Source organism: Barbatula barbatula (assembly GCF_947034865.1).
Source record: "Barbatula barbatula genome assembly, chromosome: 8".
NCBI classification, from domain to species: Eukaryota; Metazoa; Chordata; class Actinopteri; order Cypriniformes; family Nemacheilidae; genus Barbatula; species Barbatula barbatula.
In genome coordinates, this window is record NC_136771.1 from 11,356,370 (window position 1) to 11,376,732 (window position 20,363).

General features: G+C 37.3%; 3 protein-coding genes across 3 annotated transcripts; 2 read left to right on the forward strand and 1 right to left on the reverse strand.

The window, feature by feature from the left end:
- Window positions 1-1,247: 1,247 nt before the first annotated feature.
- sparcl1 (SPARC-like 1) lies at window positions 1,248-9,953 on the reverse strand. The gene is made up of 11 exons (XM_079463329.1): window positions 9,830-9,953; window positions 8,969-9,024; window positions 7,643-7,708; window positions 6,358-7,323; window positions 6,100-6,202; window positions 4,698-4,819; window positions 4,381-4,501; window positions 3,908-4,044; window positions 3,571-3,719; window positions 2,248-2,396; window positions 1,248-2,135 (listed from the first exon to the last, which is right to left on the reverse strand). The coding sequence occupies exons 2-11, from the start codon at window positions 9,020-9,022 to the stop codon at window positions 2,107-2,109; spliced, it is 1,896 nt and encodes a 631-aa protein (XP_079319455.1). The 5' UTR covers window positions 9,023-9,024; window positions 9,830-9,953; the 3' UTR covers window positions 1,248-2,106.
- Window positions 9,954-11,998: 2,045 nt separating this feature from the next.
- scpp1 (secretory calcium-binding phosphoprotein 1) lies at window positions 11,999-14,760 on the forward strand. The gene is made up of 9 exons (XM_079463160.1): window positions 11,999-12,325; window positions 12,436-12,499; window positions 12,577-12,624; window positions 12,709-12,825; window positions 12,898-12,927; window positions 13,021-13,056; window positions 13,159-13,197; window positions 13,770-13,835; window positions 13,929-14,760. Exons 2-9 carry the CDS (start codon window positions 12,446-12,448, stop codon window positions 14,418-14,420), a joined length of 882 nt encoding a protein of 293 aa, XP_079319286.1. The 5' UTR covers window positions 11,999-12,325; window positions 12,436-12,445; the 3' UTR covers window positions 14,421-14,760.
- A 1,312-nt stretch (window positions 14,761-16,072) lies between these two features.
- Window positions 16,073-19,737, forward strand: tnip2 (TNFAIP3 interacting protein 2). The gene is made up of 6 exons (XM_079461910.1): window positions 16,073-16,744; window positions 17,473-17,766; window positions 17,895-17,984; window positions 18,152-18,430; window positions 18,593-18,709; window positions 18,815-19,737. The coding sequence occupies exons 1-6, from the start codon at window positions 16,424-16,426 to the stop codon at window positions 19,055-19,057; spliced, it is 1,344 nt and encodes a 447-aa protein (XP_079318036.1). The 5' UTR covers window positions 16,073-16,423; the 3' UTR covers window positions 19,058-19,737.
- Window positions 19,738-20,363: the final 626 nt, after the last annotated feature.

Below are 20,363 nucleotides of genomic sequence, written 5' to 3' on the forward strand. Positions count from 1 at the left end.
TCTGTTTTACTGTCACTTGGCTGTTTCAATTATTCATGCTTATTCAGGCCAAATATTTATGCAACAGCTATCATTGCTTTTCAGAAGTCAGTCCCAAAACAGACTTACAAAATGCAGATTGCATATTCACACAGTATAATGCTGCTTGATGAAACCACTAATCAAAATACATAAATTCTGGCAGAAATGAGTGAAGAGTGCTTTAGGCTTGTGTGTAGTCTCTTCACAGATGCAGTTCTCCTTCCACCACATTAGTCTTCTAATTATAAATAAATTACTCTCTGAATCAAAACGGCAACTTTACATACAGCAAGAAAAGCCAGAGAATACATTTCTCTGCAGAATAGAAACACATTCGCACTGACTGCAAACATTACCATAAAACCACTGAATGTATAATTAAACCGTTATGTTATTTTGAAATTTTCTTCCAGATTTCCAGAAAGTTGTAACCACATTTTTAGCAAATTGTTTAATGGAAATAAGCAAAGCTCAATAGATTTTAATTGAATCAATTTAAACTAGTTAACTGAAATGGATGACAGCCAGAGAGTCGGCAACTTTCTTACTTTATAATTAAAATTATAAAGTTTTTATAATTAAAATTAAAATGATGACTTTATGTTGATGCTATGTGTATATCAAAACACACTGGAAAACTGGTATTTATATAATTGAGAAAATAACTAAATGCTAGACTCGTGATATTTAAAGCTAGCGTATTTATAAATAATTAAATAATGCCCATATTGTTATAGTATCCCGCTAAAATGACACATTTCCATAAATCATACTCTTGAAACGCTCTATGTATTATTCATAAGTCATGAACACACAATCTTTTTTCATATTTTGTTTACCTATTTGTATTTATTTATTTTGATAGGTCTCAGTGCAACTGATGTAATCCTAGCAGACAGACTAAAAGAGAAATATTACGACAGCTCTTTCTTCTGCTTGCTATATATAATCTCATTCTTGTGGGTAGTAATTACTGCAGGGCAATGGTGAAATACAGTCTCGCTGAGACTCATATTTCCACCATATCGTCGTGCTGTCATATTTTGGTGCTCGAACTACTAGAACTTTTGTTGTAAAACTTCAAACTTATTTGAGATCATCTCATTTCTATGTATTTTGAGACAGCCTGAACAAATAAGATGCCAGTATTCATCATAGAGAATTAACCCTTAACTGCTACCGTCAGTAACATGGTCATTGAACTATGAGTCACGCAAAATTGTTTTGTACGGAGACCATTTTAATTTTAATTACAGTGCCATAACCCACACATCAGAACAAAATAATAAACATCTTTATTTACTATTTTATAATTTATTTACTATTTATAGAAGTTTGCACATTTCCAAGAAAAACAAGACCCACGTGGATATTTATGTGGGTCTTTCTCAAAACCCCAGAATTTTTTTTGTCTACCTATAAAAGTTTTCTTTCGTTTATTTACTGGAATTGGGAAACTGTTATTTTGACTAAAGTTGACCATTTCTTCTAGGACATTCAAATGGGTTATAAAAATACGACATTAAACATTAGGAGATTAAACTTATGATGGAGATCTAAATTGAACTTTAATACAGTTAATACAGTTTTTCAGCGACAAAAATCACGTTTAAAATATTTATCACACTTGAAAATTTAAAAATGTTTTGTCATTTTGCTTCCTGAATTATTCCTTGATATGATAAATTTATAATAAATATTTATGTCAATCATTCTGCATCAAGCACATACTGTATGAGTGCCATTTCTTCATAATATGGAATCATTTTCCAACCTGTATGTATTTTTCTATGTAAACTTTTATCCCACCGGAACATATAAAAAAATACTCAAACTAAAACAAATATTCAGTAGTTCATGAATTGCTAACTAAAATTACGTACGTTTTTTTAATAAATCAAACAAACCAAGAGACATGCTATGACTATCCTTCATCTTTATCATTATCTTTTAAGAAAGCAGAACCATTTTTACTTAATAATAAACCTCTCTGCTATATCGCCTTTGAAGAAACACAGCCTTATTTGTTTTCTTACAGTTTCTCAGGGTCATTCAGCTATGTTTACTTAGGCCGTCAGGGAAGGTTCAGAAAAGCAGATTGGCATCCATATCCTCTGTTGAAATGAAACGATAAAGTTGAAAACCCATGGTTGTTTCTGAAGTTGTTGAGATATTTAAAGTGTTACTGAATAAAACTTTGCTGGCAACTTCGAGCAAGATTCTTACCTTCCTTAATGCCAAAGCAGCTGCACCACTCCCTGAAGGAGACAAGCTTGTCCTTGTCATCATCACACTTCTGGAAGAAGACAGAGGTGCAATGCTCCATGGGTACCAGGGGAACACGCAAAGGAGCCAACTCAGAGTGAGAGAGCGACCTGCAACGATATACAGTAGTGAATTTCAACTAATGGACAAACCTCAAACTACTGCCTCGAAAGGTTCTTCGATATCCTAGAAGAACCTTTAACATCTGAAGAACCTTTCTACTTCACAAAAGGTTCTTTGTTGTGAAAGCATTTTCATCCGATTATAAAAATTAAACAAGAGATGGTTCTTTAAAGAACCTTTGACTGAATGGTTCTTCTATGGCTTCGCTGTGAAGATCCTTTTAAGCACCTTTAGTTTTAAGAGTGTACTCTACGTTCAAACGTTTAGGGTCACCTATACTCACTTTCTTCACGAGTAATAATAGTAAAAAAACTTATAAAACCTACAAAATAACACAAATGAAATTCATTGCATTGTACTATACATTTGTTTCTGACTATGTGCAATGCCCTGGGATTGAACCCATGAGCCAGTGCATGCTCTAACCACTGAGCCACAGGAAAGCTCCACATAAATCATTTCAAACATTCAGACATACATGCTTCTGGTCAAAATATTTTATTAAATCATGAAAACATCTCAGTCAAGTGACCTCAGTTTTTCATGGGAATCCGTACAAAATAATTGAAAGCCGGAAAAAACAAAATGTCCACACACTGAAATCGTCTTCCCGACTTCGTAAGGCACGATGTGTGGATGTGGACGCCTTTTTGGAATTTTGTTTTCAAATCTATATAAACCTCAAATGTTGCCTATAGGAGGGATATTGGCACTGAGTCCGTCTTTTACTTTAAACGTCCCTCAACCACATCCTTACATCATCTAAAAATATCACTGAAACTCCTCAATGAGGCTTTAGCCTCAGACGGTTTGCCCACAAACCCATAGACTGTTCACTCTCTGTCTCAAACACTCAGCACTCAACAGACACGTTTTCTAGGAAGAACCAGTGACTGGATCTGGTACAAATGTTTGAAAAACATCCACCAGCAAAACTGCAGTGGGCTATGTCTATAATTTATCCACCCCTGAAGATCTTGTAAAAGTAAATTGTGGTCGCTTGCGTTAAATGTAAGTCTTTTCAAAATACCCCTGTAAGTCTTTTCAGCCAAGTTATCTCTTCTTGACTTGAATTTGCTGCAAAGTAGACATGACTTAATCAAAAGTTTAGACTTAGGAACAACTCAAGAATAAACAAAAGAATACTGCAATGGATCCCACCTGTCTGAAGGATGTTGGTCCATCTGTGCAAACTGCCAGTGGACTGGATAAATGTACATATTGTAGTTCTTCTCAAAGTCCTGCAGTAGAAGCTCTATGGGATGATCACCTGCATGAATGCGCCGCTCACTTTCATAGATCTTCTTAACCTGTCGAACAATTTCAGATTGATTTATGAACAACGAATGGTTTAGACTCAATAGCGTCAATTGCTTTTTTTCTTTTAAGAGTTGGAAGATTGAATGTGTCTCCACTTTATTTCATGGACACATGAATTGTCTTTATTGGATAGCAATGTGATGAAATGACACTACCTGTATATTTTTGAGAGACATACCCTGATTCTTTGTTTAGCTGTGAGAAAGCCAGGAGACATGGAGTCGTGCTCATATAACTGCAGAAGTACATTCTTCAGCCAGTCTCGCATACGCAAAGGAAACTGAACAAGCTCTGCCTCTAAACATGGAGCAATAACTGCCAGACAAACAAAATAAACATTTGAAATAAATAGCACAACATGACAGCATATGAGATCTAAATTTGATGAGCGTGGTTACGTCTGGAGGATCTATCATTTTTGAGTTTTTGGTCTTCTGTACGTCACTTTCATTCTGAATGTTAGCGCAACAATTATGATTAAGTCTATATGGGAATACATTGTAAATCCTGGATTTAAGCAGGAAGTTGTTATTGTGGATTTTAAGGATCTTACAATCTATTCTTACTGGTTTGCTAAGTGTATGAGTCATACTGGCATCATTGACATCAAATTTAGCATCGTCTAGCAGTCGAATCAAAGGTGTTTCCTACATTTGCAGGATCCTGTGTAGTCCAGATGAAGTCTGTGACCCTTTTTGGTCCCCTCAAGGCTACACTTTGTGGCAAAGAGCTGACAGGATGTAACATATGTCTTATTGTCATTTCCACACACCTACAACAAAAAATCCCAATATAAGCAGCATATTATTAGTTATTAGATTCATTGAGAATCAAGCATGGATTCATGATTGTAAAAACAGTCTTCCCTGTTTGCATATGTCTACACATGCTGTATATTTGGTATATATCATCATATTGATGCTTTTTGCGACTGAAATATCAATCAGTCAATTGCAAACTACACTTACATGGTCAAACTCACTGAGACTGGGAGGGCATGCTGAAGGCTCCTGACACACACAGGCGGGCTTGTTGTCATTGTTCATTTTGCATGTCTTTCCTCGCTTACAAGGAAAATGATCACAAGGGTCTGCATTAAACAAGGACAGAATGTGTTTAGTGGGACAAATTATTAGCTCAGGTAATAAATAACTTTAAGATTTAATTCAAACCTCTATGACTGTGTTAAAATGTTATAATCTTTGCAAAACAAAATTGCTAATTTACATATGTACTTATCTTTACTTTACATACTTTGTTTGTTTGGAAACCCAAATAAACTGACATTTCTGTGAAAATCACTTACATTTTAATTACAGATTACTTTGAAATAAGTTTTGCTCCAAAAATTGAACAAAGAAAGACACAGCACATCTCACAGAAACCAGTTGAATCATTGCTGAATGAGCAGACGTATGCACTTTTGCTTGTCGCTCGTAGAGGATTTGGATGTTGACATGTCCTCTTTTACAGTATATGTCATTAATTAGACAATTAATATTTGACATATATTTTATGTAATTTAAAAGGGGAATTTTGATTATTGAATTTTTGATGACATATTCACAGCTTAATTGTACAAACATTTTCAATTGCAGAACCTTAAAATGCAAGCACATTTGTCACTGTTTTACTTGCAATACCCTGGTGAGGTTTGATCGAATCATTTGAATAAACGTCACATATATTGGAGCTTTAATTTAGATTAAAAAAAAAATTCCCCGTCATTTCTTATTTGTGTATTCCAAAAATATTTAAAACAATCTCAAACATTATTTAGTCTAATACAGTTGCTTTTTTTTTGTGTAAATGGTTTAATTTAATAACGTGTAGAAAACAATAGAGGCATTTCTTCACTTGTTAAAATGATTTGCAGGCTTTGCAAACTCATGAGCACCCCTTAAAAGCCGGACACCATGAAGACGCCCCACAAAACAAATTCCAATCTCACCCCTGCATCTACAACCAGATATCACAGGAATTCGTAACTATTTTACAAGGCAGTTTATTCGTATAAATTTGTATGATGTGAAAATAAAGCAATGGGCCTACCGAAGCCACACCCCTAACGTCACCTGTGCGGAAGCAAATTGTTCACAGATGTATGAGTGAGATTGTACGAATTCATACCAATTAATTAGCCACATTGTAAAATAGTTACCTTTTTGCTGTGAGATTGTGTTGACATGTAACCGTAAAAAAGAGTGCCTGCATTCCTTTGGTTCTGTTGGTTTGCATAGTGTAATGCAGGGGCTAAGAGTCCCATTGACTTCTTAAGCCAGACTGCATCGACAGTTTGAAAAACTCTGCTCAGCAGATTCCCAATAAAAATTCAGGGCTGTGGAAACACATTGCTGAAATAACACTTACCAGGTGGCACCTCCTGTCCGCTGGGTCGATGGGTGGGTCTAATGTCAGGATATAGCTCCATAGTGGCTTTAATCTGGACTGGATTTATCCCTACTAAACGTGACTGTACAGAGCACAAACCAATCAGTTATTGCTTAAAGATTTGTAGGGTATTGTTTATATTAATTGCATAACAGTCTGTTCCAATTAAAAGGGGAATTCATAATGGAATGTTCAGGCAAAAACTAAATGCACTGGTTAAGTTATGCAAATTCATACCCATTTCCCATTCTTCTTTCTAGGCTTTGGCACTGTGTTTTCAGTGGGATCCACCTGTTTCTCTTGATCTTCTCTCTGAGTATGTTCTGCTTCAAATGTACTGGATTGATCATTCTGCATGTCCTCCACATGCTGCTTCCTTTGCTGTTTCTTGCCTTTGCCCTTTCCATTACCATTCTCATTCTTCTGCTTATTTTCCCTTTTCGCTTTCTTGCCACTAGTAGGAATAAAGTCCTTCTTTCCTTGTAGATCCCTCTTCTCATTTTCAGTTTTCTTTTCACCCATATTGTTTTTGTCATTTTCAGAATCATGAAGTGGTTCTATCAGCTCGTCTGGAGTTTGCTGTTTTTCTGCGGACACGTCCTTCTCAGATTGTTTCTCTACAATGTCCTCTTTGGAGTCCTCAGAGCTGCTCGATTGTTGGGAATCGTAGTCCATGGCTGTGGGGATCACATCTTCCGTTTTCTCCTCCTCTTTATCCAAAGTGCTAATTTTTAAAGCTCTGGCATCTTTCAGCTTGATGGACAGTGGTTGTGAGGCATCACGATCTGAGGCATTATCCAAATCCATTGGTATCTCTGAATCGGTACTGCTGTCAATGTCCGTCCCATCATCTTCCTTATTCTCGCCTATATTCTTCTTCGCCTCATCTAATTCTACTTTTGGAGACTCCACATGTTCCTTGTTCTGATTCTCTGTCTCCTTTACCTCTTCACTCTCTCTTGGATTGTCATCCTCTCCATCATCTTCCACAAGATCTTCTGATTTCTTTAAGTCCTGTAGAAGCTCAGTCAGTGATTCCTCACTCAGGAGCAAAGGAATGTTCTCCTCACCTCCATCTGAGACTTTGAGTTCTATTTCTCTCATGTCTTCATCTTCTGGGTCCTGAGTGCTGGACTCGAAAGGTAGAAATGTGGGAAGCACGCTGCCTTTACTCTCATTAGTCTTCACGGACTCTGGCTTGTGCTAAAAATCATAAAAGATCCACTTTGAACTTCTAACAGATTAACGGTTTTCTTAAACAAATACACTTTATAACTTGTTTATAACCTCTAATGCCTAGAGGTCACTACAGAGGACAGCCATCAAAAAGTCCTTTCTGGGGTGTACATGGGTTTGACGGTGCATCAGCTCATACACTGTCAATTTATCAAATGTGACGCTTGACAACAAAACAGTCATTTTTGTTAGGATAGGACAATATTTGGCTGAGAAACAACTATTAGAAAATTGACAAATTGCCCTAATAAAGAAAAGTGTAAAATGCAGCTTTTTTCAGAATTACCTGTCTCTCTGGAGTTTGGTTGTGTTTGGAAACATGCAGGGTTTTTTCATGAGGTTTACTTTGTACCTTAACAAAAGATTTAAAAGGAGATGAACACAGGCTAAAAAACATTTTGTTTTGGTTTGCTATAATTGTGAAGCCATAAATAAGCTATATTGCAAATAAAAAATAGTACCCTGTTGAGTCTCTATATCTGAAATGTTGCACAGGGTTTGTATGAGTATCAAATGCACACTTAACGCATACTTCTCTACGTACAGAACATCTGAGTTATAAGAGAGTTACTCAATCTTCCGTCAACTGCAGGTTGGTCTCTATTCCAATTACACTGCCGGTCCAACCTAGTAGTTTGAGGTTATCTATGGCTAACCACTTGCCATTTTGTAATTTCCTTTCCGTCAGTGAAGTGATGTATTGTCTTACCTCTGTAGCCTGATGAGCAACTAATGTTAAGACTCCATAATTGACACTACATTCTCCTTGTTGCTTCAGTCACTGATTTAAGGGAGGTGTTTAGCCATTTTAAAGCTACACAATTACCTCCTGATCTGCCATATGAGACTGTGACATTGATTTGCTGCACAGCACAACTTCATTTAGAAGTAACCCCTTTTCAATTCCAAAGTGTCAGGCAATATAATAATATATGGTGTTTGAACTCAACAAACTCTCTCTGTTGACCCTGGTGCTATATCGTAATAGATTTCCTTACCAATATACCTGTTTCCTTCACTTTATCTAAACACTTAATAAGATTTCATCAACTCTCTAAAAGCTTACAAAATTGTACTTTATTGTATCTGAAAAAGGTTGTTGGTTCGATGATATGTTTTCACAATGTTGATCAACAGATTACAGAAGAGTAGGATGTAGGCTACAGATTTACATATTCAGTATTTGTCCACTGGCAAAAAGTTGGTTTGATTTTGGAAGTTCGATAGTCTGAATTTAGGGACCATCTCCAAAGTAACATAGGCTTCACATTAATAAAAACGTTTCTAACTTCAATAGCATTTAAAAAGTATCACTTACAGTCACAAAACCAGCTGTGCAGGGTTCATGTGGGTGTCAGCTATAATGCAATGTTGATATTTATTACAATAAACTGTCAAATAATATCAACATTGCTGTGTATTTCACTACTTTGTGGGTTCATGTACAAGATATACCATTATTAAAAGCTCAATAGCATTTACAGGGAATGACTTACAAAACCAACTGTTAACTGAAGAGGGCCCCCACAATGGTTTGCTTGGGGCCCCTAGACGTGTAGGATCTGCACTGGATAAAAGTAATGCTGATGATGAATTGATGAATTTAACTTACGTAAGCAGACAGTGCCGAGGCCAAAAGGCACAACAAAAACAGGTGTTTCTTCATTTCTAGAAAAAAAACAAAGTTATTTCTTACAAGATTAGCAATGACATTCTTGAATGTTTCGTGTTTTTCAGGATGTGACCAACACCGTCTTGTCTCAAATCAGCCTCTTGTAGCAATTTAAATGACACAATATCCCCATCCCTGTTATTATTGTCTCTGAGAATTCTGCTTCACTGCCCATCTGTATGCTGGACATAGGGCTGCCATGACACTACAGCATAAATCTGGGGCCTTAGTTGTCATGGCAACAGGGCCTGGGAGATGAGCTTCTCTCAAAAGTCACATTCAAAGTCTGGAGGGGCAAAGCAAACATCAGAAGCTACTAGACAGGAAAAAGAGTTGACTAAGTACACAAGCGGTTCGCCTCCTGCACAGTGACAATGCGCCTATGTTGATGTGTAAAATGGCATGAAGATATCACATACCAAAAGATGACAAATAATGACAGCGAGATTTCATCATTAAACTGAATTTGACTTGTTTTCATTTTGTTTGTAACATCTATGTTTACAGAACAAACATTGGGAACTATTATTGAACATTTAAAAAAAAGAAGCACAGTAAAAGCTGCTTATTCTTTCTATTGCACTGTGCATACTTTGCTAACTGAATATTAAACATGAAAAACCATAAACCATATAATTGATGAATAGATTATATTATTGCCAAAACAGACCTTTCAGCAATAAAAATAAAATAGACAAATTTTTTGTCTAATAAAGGACATTGCATCATGCATACTGCATGATAGTTACAACATAAAATTATCATCCAGTTACCTCGCTAAAATAAACAACTAAGACTTACCTGATTTTTAAGGAATGATGGAAAGAGGAAACTTTAAATGGCAGCGAAACACTCCGGCAGTCAGTTAAAGCCCCTCTCACTTATGCCTCTCAACAAAGAAGTACATCAGAAGCCCTTCATGTGCAAAGGGACATACAAGGGGGAGGGGCTTTTTCTGAATAAAGTAACATGACAACACAGCCATTACAACTTTAACTTTTTCCTATTATTTAATATATATGGGCAATATTTGGGAAAAAGGAAGAGGTCCACCATGTCTATGACCATTATAATAGATAATCTTAAGGCTTGTCCACACTAGGCCAATAATCGTACACTTTTATCGGCAGTGTTTTTCAAGACTTTTTTAACATTCATACCCAAGAGATTTTCACTGGCGCCGAACCGAGTGAACGTACAAATTGCCTCCATGACATAAATGGCTCTTAATGAAAAACAGAAATACCCTAGTACACAAAGTGGCACTGCGCAACTTTATGGTTCTGATATTCGCTTGCCACGCAGAACAATAATTAATCTTGCTTCCTCTTCGTCAATGTGTGCTTGGCAAGACTCCTGTATGCTTGAGCGCAACCAAGTCGTGTTTTGCTGTAACTTCAGCATACTCCAGGCACATGAACAAAAGCACCAATATTATTGGTCAGCCAGTTTTGAATGCGCCGCATCAAACCAAAGAAATGAGCCTGAGGCGGTTAAAAAAATTATGCTTTGCCCCCTTTGTTTAGTCATGAGGCGTTAAACGTTGTCGATAAATGCACGTGATTATCGTCCCGGTGTGGACACGCCTTTATGATGAAACAACGTTTTTAGGTTTTCACCACAATGATAGGTCAGATGTCAATATTTGGTGGTCTACATTCTCTCTTAACGTTTTTAAAGCAGTTTTTCTTTTTTTAAAGCATAGTTTTCCATGGTCAGATAAGTGAATTGTCACATCCATAACAATACATGTCTGTCATAAATGGTCTTTTGAAAATGAAAATGAAATAACAATTTTATAGTCTATGAAGAGCCAACCATTTTTCATTTGCTAGCTATAATTGCTTCTGATTTGTACATATTAATTCACGGAAATCATATAATGTTGTCTCCTTAAAAAATGGGTTGAGTAATGTATTATCAGATGATCCAATATATTGGTAATAAATATGTCTCTTAAAATTTGGATTTTCAAGTTTTGACTGAAAAGGTCACACATCCATAGCTCGTAGATTTAATTTTGAAAGGCTTTTTGAAAGAATTTTGGGAAAAGCGGAGGATTATATAAATCACGTCTAGGTGTTGCTCAGTGCTCAAGAAACTTTGTCAACTGGTTGTCATTCGAAATTTTCGTTAGTCTGAAAAATAAGAGTCTGGACATCTTTTCATTTATACTCAAATGGCTGGCATGTATAATAAACCACGAAACCATAACATTAACCACACGGAAATCACATTTTTAATTTCTTTTTGGGGTAAATGTACTTTTAATTTGTTTGATTTCTATTTTCAATCTAATAAAATATCCCCAACAATCTGAGTTCCCCCATTCACTCACATACTGTTATTTGATCTGCCTCTTTCTCAAAATTGTTTGTCTTAAATCTTATCTCTCTATTTTTAAATCTCTATTTCCTTCTCATATCTACAGTACATTACCCTCATCCACCTATTCTCAAATCAAATTATAATTCCACTCAAATTGCAAGTAAATACCAGTTCACAGTGCATTGCTTTATATTTCCTCGCACCATTAGTAGTACACATCTCGGAGGGCTGCTTAATGTGGGTTCTTTGGGTACACTGTGTGATGATTATGAGGAATGTTTGAAAAAAAGTGTAATATTCCACTCTCCACCAACACCACAGAAAAAACAGGAACACTCCAAATATGGAGTAACAGGAAGTCATGCGTTGTCATGTTCATTTAAACGAAAACCCTGTGTAGTTAAATTAATTTAAGAATATCCATACATGTAATTTAAGAAAATAATTCTTTATAATTTATCTCCTCCAACATTAACCTGTACAATTTCAACAATGTACTTTATATTCTGCATGTGTGTAAAAATCTGGAGAAAAAAATGCTCTGATTATGGACTTCCTGTCCCAGTGTGGGACGAGACAGTACTCTTACATAGTATTTAGAGGCCACACACCCTATAGTTTGGCAACTTAAAATAGACTCATGCAGTAAAGGAAGTCTGAGTGCACACTATAGTGTGTGTCATTGTGTTATGTCAACATTCTTAGTGTGGCACTCTCATTTTCTCATGCATGCTCAAGCTTCAGTTCACTTGCCCCCACAGCCGTCTGAGGGTGGAAGCGCAAATAGAGTGTTGGCGAGCAGGAAGTGATGCTGTTACAGTAATGAAGACTCAGGTTGATAAATAGCTGCACTTCCAGACACATTAAATTCAGTCGTGAGCTTTAGCTAAACCCTGTACTTCTAGCTAAACACGGGCAAATTCATACTGCTTTGTCGGACTTCTTAACACTAAGAAAAGAGTAAGAAAGGTAAGATTGAACCTACCCTATTTATTTTCCTTTTGAATTGAATTGTTTTATGAAATATAAATTCATGATAATAAATTATACAGATTTTGATTTTTCATTTTTGATTGCAGATTTTTCAGAATGAAGTTTGTCATATTGATGTTTTGCCTGCTGGGAGCAGTCTATGCTAATCCAGTGAGTACATGGAAATGATAAGAAACAAATAACGGAACATTGGCATACGGACATTACAAACATTTCTCTTTTTTCAGCTCTTGCATCAAACGGCTATGGAGATGATTAAACCTGCATCCAACTCTGTAAGTATTCCTAGGTTACTGAAAACCAGAGTTGCTAGGTTTAAATTGTTTTAAATAATATTTTCATTATCTTATATATTACAGTTAGAGAGCTCTTCTGAATCCTCTCTGCAGAATGATGCCTCTTCTGAATCCTCTCAGCAGAATATTGCCTCTTCTGAATCCTCTCAGCAGAATGATGCCCCTGAGCCTTTAGATGAGGTGCGCTTTGAGAAACTTTTAGGCAGTGTGTTTTCTTGCAAGTTTGAGGTAACATTTCATTTTTTTTTACAGAAGTCCAGTGATAATACCTCTGACAGCAACGTAAGTGCTTTTAAAGTACATTAATGTCAATAAATACATTTTATGAAAAGAAATCTAGGATAGCTTTTAATAATTGCTTTAATTCCTTGACAGACATCAGAATCACTCCAATCTGACTCAGCCGAACCGGTATAACTTCACCGTTTACAGTGCATTAAACTCCAATCATTTCACAAAATCACTAATGTTCAAATAAATGAAAATGTTGTACTATGTATGTCTTTTATTAAGGTCTCTGATGAGAGCCAAAGTCATTCTGTGGAAAGTCTGGTAAGTGTTGCTGCCCTATATAATACAGAAATCATGCTCTAATGCACATACTGTCAATTTCAAAAATAGGCAATTCGAGCGTTCAAGATGTGACATTAAGAATTATGGATGTGACAAACTCTCAGAGAATATTTCCTTACAATATATTGAATCATCTGAATTTCTCTAAACCCCTGTTGATAGCCTCAGAAAAATATCAGTCTATGCACGAGTTTAAAAAAGGGACAAAAGGACACACGTTTCTGAGGAATCACAATCTTGTTTTAAATAATAAAAACAATAATTTAGAAACTGTCTGTTTAGGGCTACTGTAGAAACAACATGGCGAATTCCATGTAAGGGGACCCGCGCTGTAGATATAAATTTTAGATAGAAATATCTCATTCTAAGGAAACAAAAACATAACAATGTTTTCAGAGGTGCATAAAGCGTTATGTATATTATATTGCATTTCTGTCAATAGATCCCTCCGTGAACCTTTCTAGGTTTACCTCTGCACGGAATTGCCCGAATAGGCTATAGGTTTCTTATTCATACAGTCAATCAATACGATGTTCTCTATGTTTAACTAGACTGGACAAAGTGACACTGCAGTGACATCAGATAACACTCAAAACACTAAAGAAAACATGCGTAGGGTAAGTAACATAAAACTGCTTATATACAGATAAATGTTTGTTTTCACAGGAATAATAACTAATACATTTATGATGATGATAATCACAATACAGGGCTGGATCTACACCCTCAAATGGGTCAATGCGAACTACAGCGATGTGCAAGCGACCAGTGAACCAGATGAGCACGACGTCACAAATGAGGTCAAATCTATGGACATCACAGACGAGTCGACAGGTGCCACATCAAAACCGAGCGAAAGCAGCGAATCAAGCGAGAGTCTGGAGGAGGTCGGTGCGAACACCATTGACACACAAGATGAAAAAAACGGTGCTGACACAAGTGAAAGTGTCGAACACACATACGGTGTTGAGGGGGCGCAGTACAGCACTAGTAACAGTAGCAGTAGCAGCAGCAGCAGCAGCAGTGAAAGCACAGAGTCCAGTAACAGCGCACAGAATGACAGCAGTCACTCAGTGGAGTGCGTCACTGGAACCAACAGCCAAGACTGTGATAGCGAGGAAGACTTTCCCCACAACATTGGCGATGATGGTGCAACCGACCCCTTCAATGGCTTCCTTATGCCAGATTACATCGAGTCCTAACAGCTTTTCTAATTGTTTTTGACTAAGTGCTGCGATATCTGCAAATAGAAATCCCAGGAATTTATTAGAGTAGGAATGTACATAGGGAAATATTAAGAAGAGGGTGTGTATAGTTGGGTTATTCCAGTATAAACATTGTCAAAAACCGTGTCGGTAATGTTTTTAGGTTACCTCGGTCCACTTGAAATATACTGTATATTTAAAAGCATTTTTTCAACTTTACTTTACTTTCAAATGCATCATGAGGATGCAGTATTTTTCTAATTTAAATAAGCTTTGTAGTCATATATTTATACAGCTGGTGTTAACCATTTTTAAATAAAAAATTATAAACAATTGGATAATAGTGTTTTTTCACTGTACTAAAATATGCAAGTAACCTACCTTGAATTACCCTGAACTGGCAGACGTCTTGTTGATGTCTGCATTTACATCTGCAAAAAATAGCCTAGTTTGGAGACGTCTGCTGTCAGATGTCAAATAGACCTCTAGAAGATCTCTGTAAGATGTTTATGATTTAGAATGTATGTCAGACTGCTCTTTCCAAGATGTTTAGCAGAATTATTTATAAGCAGATGTTTTCCAGATCATTAGCATACGTAGGACTGAGTACCAACTTTGTTGCCTATAATTTCCAAGAGTTAATAACTTTGCCTGTCCAAACAAAATGTGCAGAGAAAATCCATAAATGATTTACATCCGGCTCTCCAAGAGCCTTACATCTTGTTTTTGTATTGTCACAGATTTTTATTAACTCACGATTAAACTCTTTTTTTATTGATATATATAAACTCTTACTATTAAATAAAACTTGCATATAAAACACATGCCATTGCTGATCTCATACCACAAGGGGGTGGCAAACTTCAGAGAACAGTGTGGGGTTTCCCTGTGCTGCGTGATATGAATTAACCCAAACATTACAGGATGAGAGGGACTTTTTTACTGTTTCATGTGTGCTGCTTTTGGAAGAGGAATAAAGAATCCTAACACTGAGAATGGGGTTTTAGATGTTGTACGTTTGTTAATTGCTATATAATTTAAATGGCTGGTTTATGCTTCCATCTTCAGATAACAGACTGTAAGCGCCATTGGCATTCATTGTCTAGACAATTGACACTTCATGAGCTGTATGAAGATAATAGCAGGAATTATGTGGCTATCGTGGAAACGGTGTGAAAGAATGAAAGGTAAAAGTAACAGACGTTAAACAGAACAAGGAGAGATGGTATGTAATGAAAACGTTAAATAATGGGGTTTAGACCTTTTAATAGACGCCAATTATTTCAGATAAAACAGGAAACTCCGAGGGTATCTGAAATAAATAAATAAATAAATAAATAAAAAGTCTTGTTTAATCCCTCTTCTTGCTGTTTCTTTACTTTTTACAGTTTCCAGTAAACTAAGCTTTAACATACTACACTACATTAAAAACAGCCAGTAGACCTACAACACAAAATGTATATTTTCTATTAAATTCATGTTTTTTCAAACTCTATATTTGAATATTAACGTCAATATAGTATAGTCAATATAAGTTAATAAAGTCATAGGCTACATTTAGGTTTTGTCTTTAGATTTCTGTACATAATGGGCCTTTTTGACAAAAAAGTCTAAGACGATTATAAGGGAAGCGGTCGCGCAACGCAACCTTCTTCAAACGCACAAGGTGGCGCCAGACCTGAGCTGTGATCTCGAGAGGGACAACAACGGTCCTTCAAACTTGTTAAATGACATGTAAAGCGCACATGACTCGACACTTAACGGAATGGGCGAAGGCGAAAAGTGGCTAAACGATTATTTTTCGACGTTTGTGTGAAGTGCGAGAAAAATACACCCAAATTGATTCGGGGGGAAGTCCGCGCGAGGAAATCCCCTCTCCGTATATCATTTCGAAATTGAGCGTGGCTCTCAAAGGCTGAAGCTCTCTGTCTTTAGTGTTCAGCAGACGCCAGCTGAGCTTTTACGATTGACGGGTGTGTAGCGCTTTTTTAAACCGCAGTATGGATGAGATGAAGAGGGAGAACGAGGCGCTCAGGGCGAAGCTGCGCAGCTGCTCGAAGCTCAACACGTTTTACCACGAAACACAAGAAGAAATCGATCGTTTAAATCAACTGTTAACGTCCAAGAACGGAATTATCGCCGATTTGAGGGCAAGGCTGGGGAAGTATGAGAAAACTGTGGTCGTGGAAGGAGAGGAGCCCTATTTTGTTGGACCGTCGAAGTCTCTGATCGAGAGTTTGTGTAAGGAAATCTGCAAATTAAAACAGAAACTTAAAGAGGCAGAGACTGACGCCGCCCAGAGACTGGAAACCAGTAAAGCTGTAAGTTATCCCAGTAATCTGTCTGTCGTCATTCGATCCCTCAACCTTATTTGTAAATTACCTGTAAATATTTACTACATATTCTACAATACGTGTATACACTTAAAGGGACAGTTCACCCCAAATTAAAATTCGTTCATCATTTACATTTAGTCATTTAGCCAAAGCGACTTACAGAGAGTTCAGGAAGCAATAAGCGGTATGTCATACAGGAGCAATAGTACAATAGGTGCTAATACAAAGTTACTAGCTAGAACACCTGTTGAGAGAAAGACAGAGGGTTATCTACGCCCTCGTGCCATTTCAAATGTTATGGCTTTCCTTCCTCTGCAGAACACACAAAAAGTTCTGAAGAAATCAGAATGCTGGGAACCAAATAACATCGGACCCCATTGACTAACATTGTACGACACAAAACCACTGAGGCATTTCTAAAAATATCTTCCTTTGGGTTCCACCGAAGAAAGATTCATAAACAGGTTTTGAATGACACAAGGTTGAATGATGACGGAAAATGATGACATTGTTTTATTTTTAGGGCGAACCATCCCTTTAAAAGTGTCGATTTAAAGCCTTCCCTTGTGAAACCGCACCAATGGTCGTCGTTCTACATTTAGTATAGTTAAACCATGATTGTACAAATGGTAATAAATCTGAAAAAGGTCGATCTGGAATTGAATGCGCCGAGTCTAATTTTGGAAACAAATGGTGATTGTTTATTATTCCAGGAGATCCAGCGCTTGCAAGAAATGATAGAAGAGAAAGATCGAGAACTGGAGATGATAAGGCACAGGCCTGAGCAAGAGAAGGAGAGGGAGATCCAGCAACTTCGCTCCACTCTGGCAGACAAGGATCGGGCTCAGGCCACCAGAGCCGTCCTTTGCAATTCTCTCGCTGAAGAAGCCGGGGAGTTGAGGGCACAGCTTGGGGCCACGGTGCAGGTGTGTCAGGAGCTTTTGGGGAGACTGGAGAAGGAGAAAAGCAATAACACAGCGCCGGATCAGAGAGCTCAGGTTAATGAGGTGTGTAAGGGACATAAAAGAGAACAGACACCGAGACTGCTCATTTAGCGTAAAAAGATACACTGCGACTTATTTTGTGTTAAATGTTTCCTCTTATATCTGACGTTGCTTTTTTGCATCTTCACCAGACAACAGTTTCCTCAGAGGTTTCTCATCTAAACGTCATTATCGGCAAGTTACAAGAGGAGAACGACGAACTTCTAAAAAGAGTTGCATATGTAAGGACCACATGATGGAATTGTTGTTTATCACCCACTGACAGTCGATTGACCTTTTTCATAAGCGGAAAATGTCTATAACTTTTACGGAACGTAACAAAGTCTTGGAAAACATCATGTCTTTTCTTTTCACTTCATAAACACACATTTCGTTCCGTTCGTCTCAGGTGGAAAGTTTAAACTCAAAGTGGCAGAAATACGACTCGAGTAGAGAAGAGTATGTGAGGGCTTTGTGTCAGAAGTTGAAAGAATCAAACGGCCTGGCGTCTTCAGGTCTCAACCTCACCCAGACGTCAGCAGCGGGGGTCACCAATCTGTTCCAGCAGGAGATCGCCCGGCTCAACGGCCTTCTGGAGGAGAAGATGATGGAGTGTGAGAGACTCACCAGAGAAAAGGATGACAATACCAGAAGAGACCATGAGCGCATTCAGATGCTCCAGCAACAGGTACGATTTTGATGTACCAACCATCAAACCTTGCTGTTCTGCTAAAGTGTTCTCAATTCGCGTTTAAACAGGAAGTCATTGCCACTGTTTTTACAGAAAAGATGAGAAGTGTTTGGCTTTCTGCCCATAAAGCGAGTGCTGTAATTCTTTGCTGTTTTATAGGTACTGGCCTATATTGAGGACTTCAAATCGGAGAGAGCAGACAGAGAGCGGGCTCAAGGGAAAATCCTGGATCTTCAAGACCAAGTTGCGCAACTTCAAGTAAAAATACGCACGCAGGCAAGTATTCATATTCCTTCCTTACAAATAAGTAAGAGTTCTTCAAAGTAAACTATATATTACACATATATATTATTCTTAATTTAAGTTTTGTATGTCACACAGAGCACCCAGGAAGCCTCGTCGTCACGCCGTACACACGCGGCACTAAAAAAAGCCCCTCACCGACCCATAGCCGCCGAACCGTTGCTAAGGAACAGTCCCCCGGACACAACCTCTAAAAGGACTATAAGTAACACGGCACCACAGGGAGCATCTGAGCTGCAGTGCCCTCGATGTCTTACCACATATGACGAGGAACACACAGCCGAATACCTGAATCACTGGGACGAGTGCGCCAAGCTGTGAGTCTCTCACCTCACTGACTTTTCACAGGACGCAACAAGCACTGAGGACAGAATCACTACAAACTCACTGACTATGGGAGGTGCGACAAAAAATATGTTGGAAATCGCTGGAGAAAGAGCTTCGTTGCTTTTTCGGTTGTGGACTCGATTCGGAATTAGGGTTTAGGAATTCCCAGTTCGGGGCTTACGCACATATGGCTTTCATTGGTGTGAAGAGTAAAAAATGCTCAATTCATTCAACCTCAGACCATTCACATTGTAATGGCATGTGGTTTACTGCTGTCGCGCATTCAAGAACGATGCAGTTTGTCTAAGCATGGTACGGTTTTGTTTCTTAAATGTATTACTATATGCAGATCTGTGTTTAATTCAGATGGATCCTTGGTATCATATACCTCAATATGTGTTATCTTTATCAACTGGTTTGCACTTTTTGCTTTTTTAATTATTGCCAAATACGGAAGATAAAAGCACATGGCTTTTATATTTGATACATAAGCTTCTTAACTAACAGTGTAAAATATTATTCGGACATTTATTGTCATGGTGCTATTAGTAATGTACAGTTTATTGTAATTCATCTGTTATATAGGTATATTCCTATTTTTTTACTTAAATAATTTAAATTTGACTAGAAAACAGAGAGCAGGACGGCACACACTATAAAGAATAATAAAGTTTATATATATATATATATTACATGTTTATTTTTCTAATGTAAATGTTCTGTATGGATCTGTTATAAAACATTGTTACTTTCTCAGACTTCAAAGCACTTTTCGAGTGTGAGGTACTTGCCATTTGATCCCCCTATGCAATAGAAAATATTCTAGTTTTAAGTAAAAGAGGAAGTTCCCTACATCCTGGTAAACTGAGGTATGCACTTCTCAGTCTCAGAAGCCGTCACACAAAATGGCTGAAGAGTTTAAACACTTATGGGTATAAAAAATCAATTGGCAAATATAAAAAATATCGACATTTCAGAAAAAGTGCCAATTGAAGACATAAAATCATTTATTTTTCTAATAAAATAATATTTGAATAATGAACTCTTTCTTAAAAAATGTGTAGTTGTTGATTGTTTGTGTGTGAGTGTGTTTACATGAATGCACACGTGGAAGTGATCAGATGTTTGATACGAGAAAACCAGACACTGAAATAATGCCGGTATGGTCATGAGGCATAGTGTGTCATAGCATTAAAACTCAAGTCCCAAGGGACTTATAAGAGTATGTATGTGAGCAAGGACTGGAAAGCCCCTTCCCAAGCAGTACTGAATGGACAGGCTGTATCTGCGGCAAATTCTC

Coding starts and splice junctions, on each gene's coding strand:
- sparcl1 (XM_079463329.1), bottom strand. CDS start 9,022: ATGAAGAAACACCTGTTTTTGTTGTGCCTTTTGGCCTCGGCACTGTCT. Junction 4,045..4,380: donor CTACACAGGATCCTGCAAAT/GTAGGAAACACC, acceptor TTTGTCTGGCAG/TTATTGCTCCATGTTTAGAG. Junction 3,720..3,907: donor CAGCTAAACAAAGAATCAGG/GTATGTCTCTCA, acceptor ATTGTTCGACAG/GTTAAGAAGATCTATGAAAG.
- scpp1 (XM_079463160.1), top strand. CDS start 12,446: ATGAAGTTTGTCATATTGATGTTTTGCCTGCTGGGAGCAGTCTATGCT. Junction 12,928..13,020: donor ATAATACCTCTGACAGCAAC/GTAAGTGCTTTT, acceptor ATTCCTTGACAG/ACATCAGAATCACTCCAATC. Junction 13,198..13,769: donor GTCATTCTGTGGAAAGTCTG/GTAAGTGTTGCT, acceptor ATGTTTAACTAG/ACTGGACAAAGTGACACTGC.
- tnip2 (XM_079461910.1), top strand. CDS start 16,424: ATGGATGAGATGAAGAGGGAGAACGAGGCGCTCAGGGCGAAGCTGCGC. Junction 16,745..17,472: donor GACTGGAAACCAGTAAAGCT/GTAAGTTATCCC, acceptor TTATTATTCCAG/GAGATCCAGCGCTTGCAAGA. Junction 17,767..17,894: donor AGAGAGCTCAGGTTAATGAG/GTGTGTAAGGGA, acceptor CATCTTCACCAG/ACAACAGTTTCCTCAGAGGT.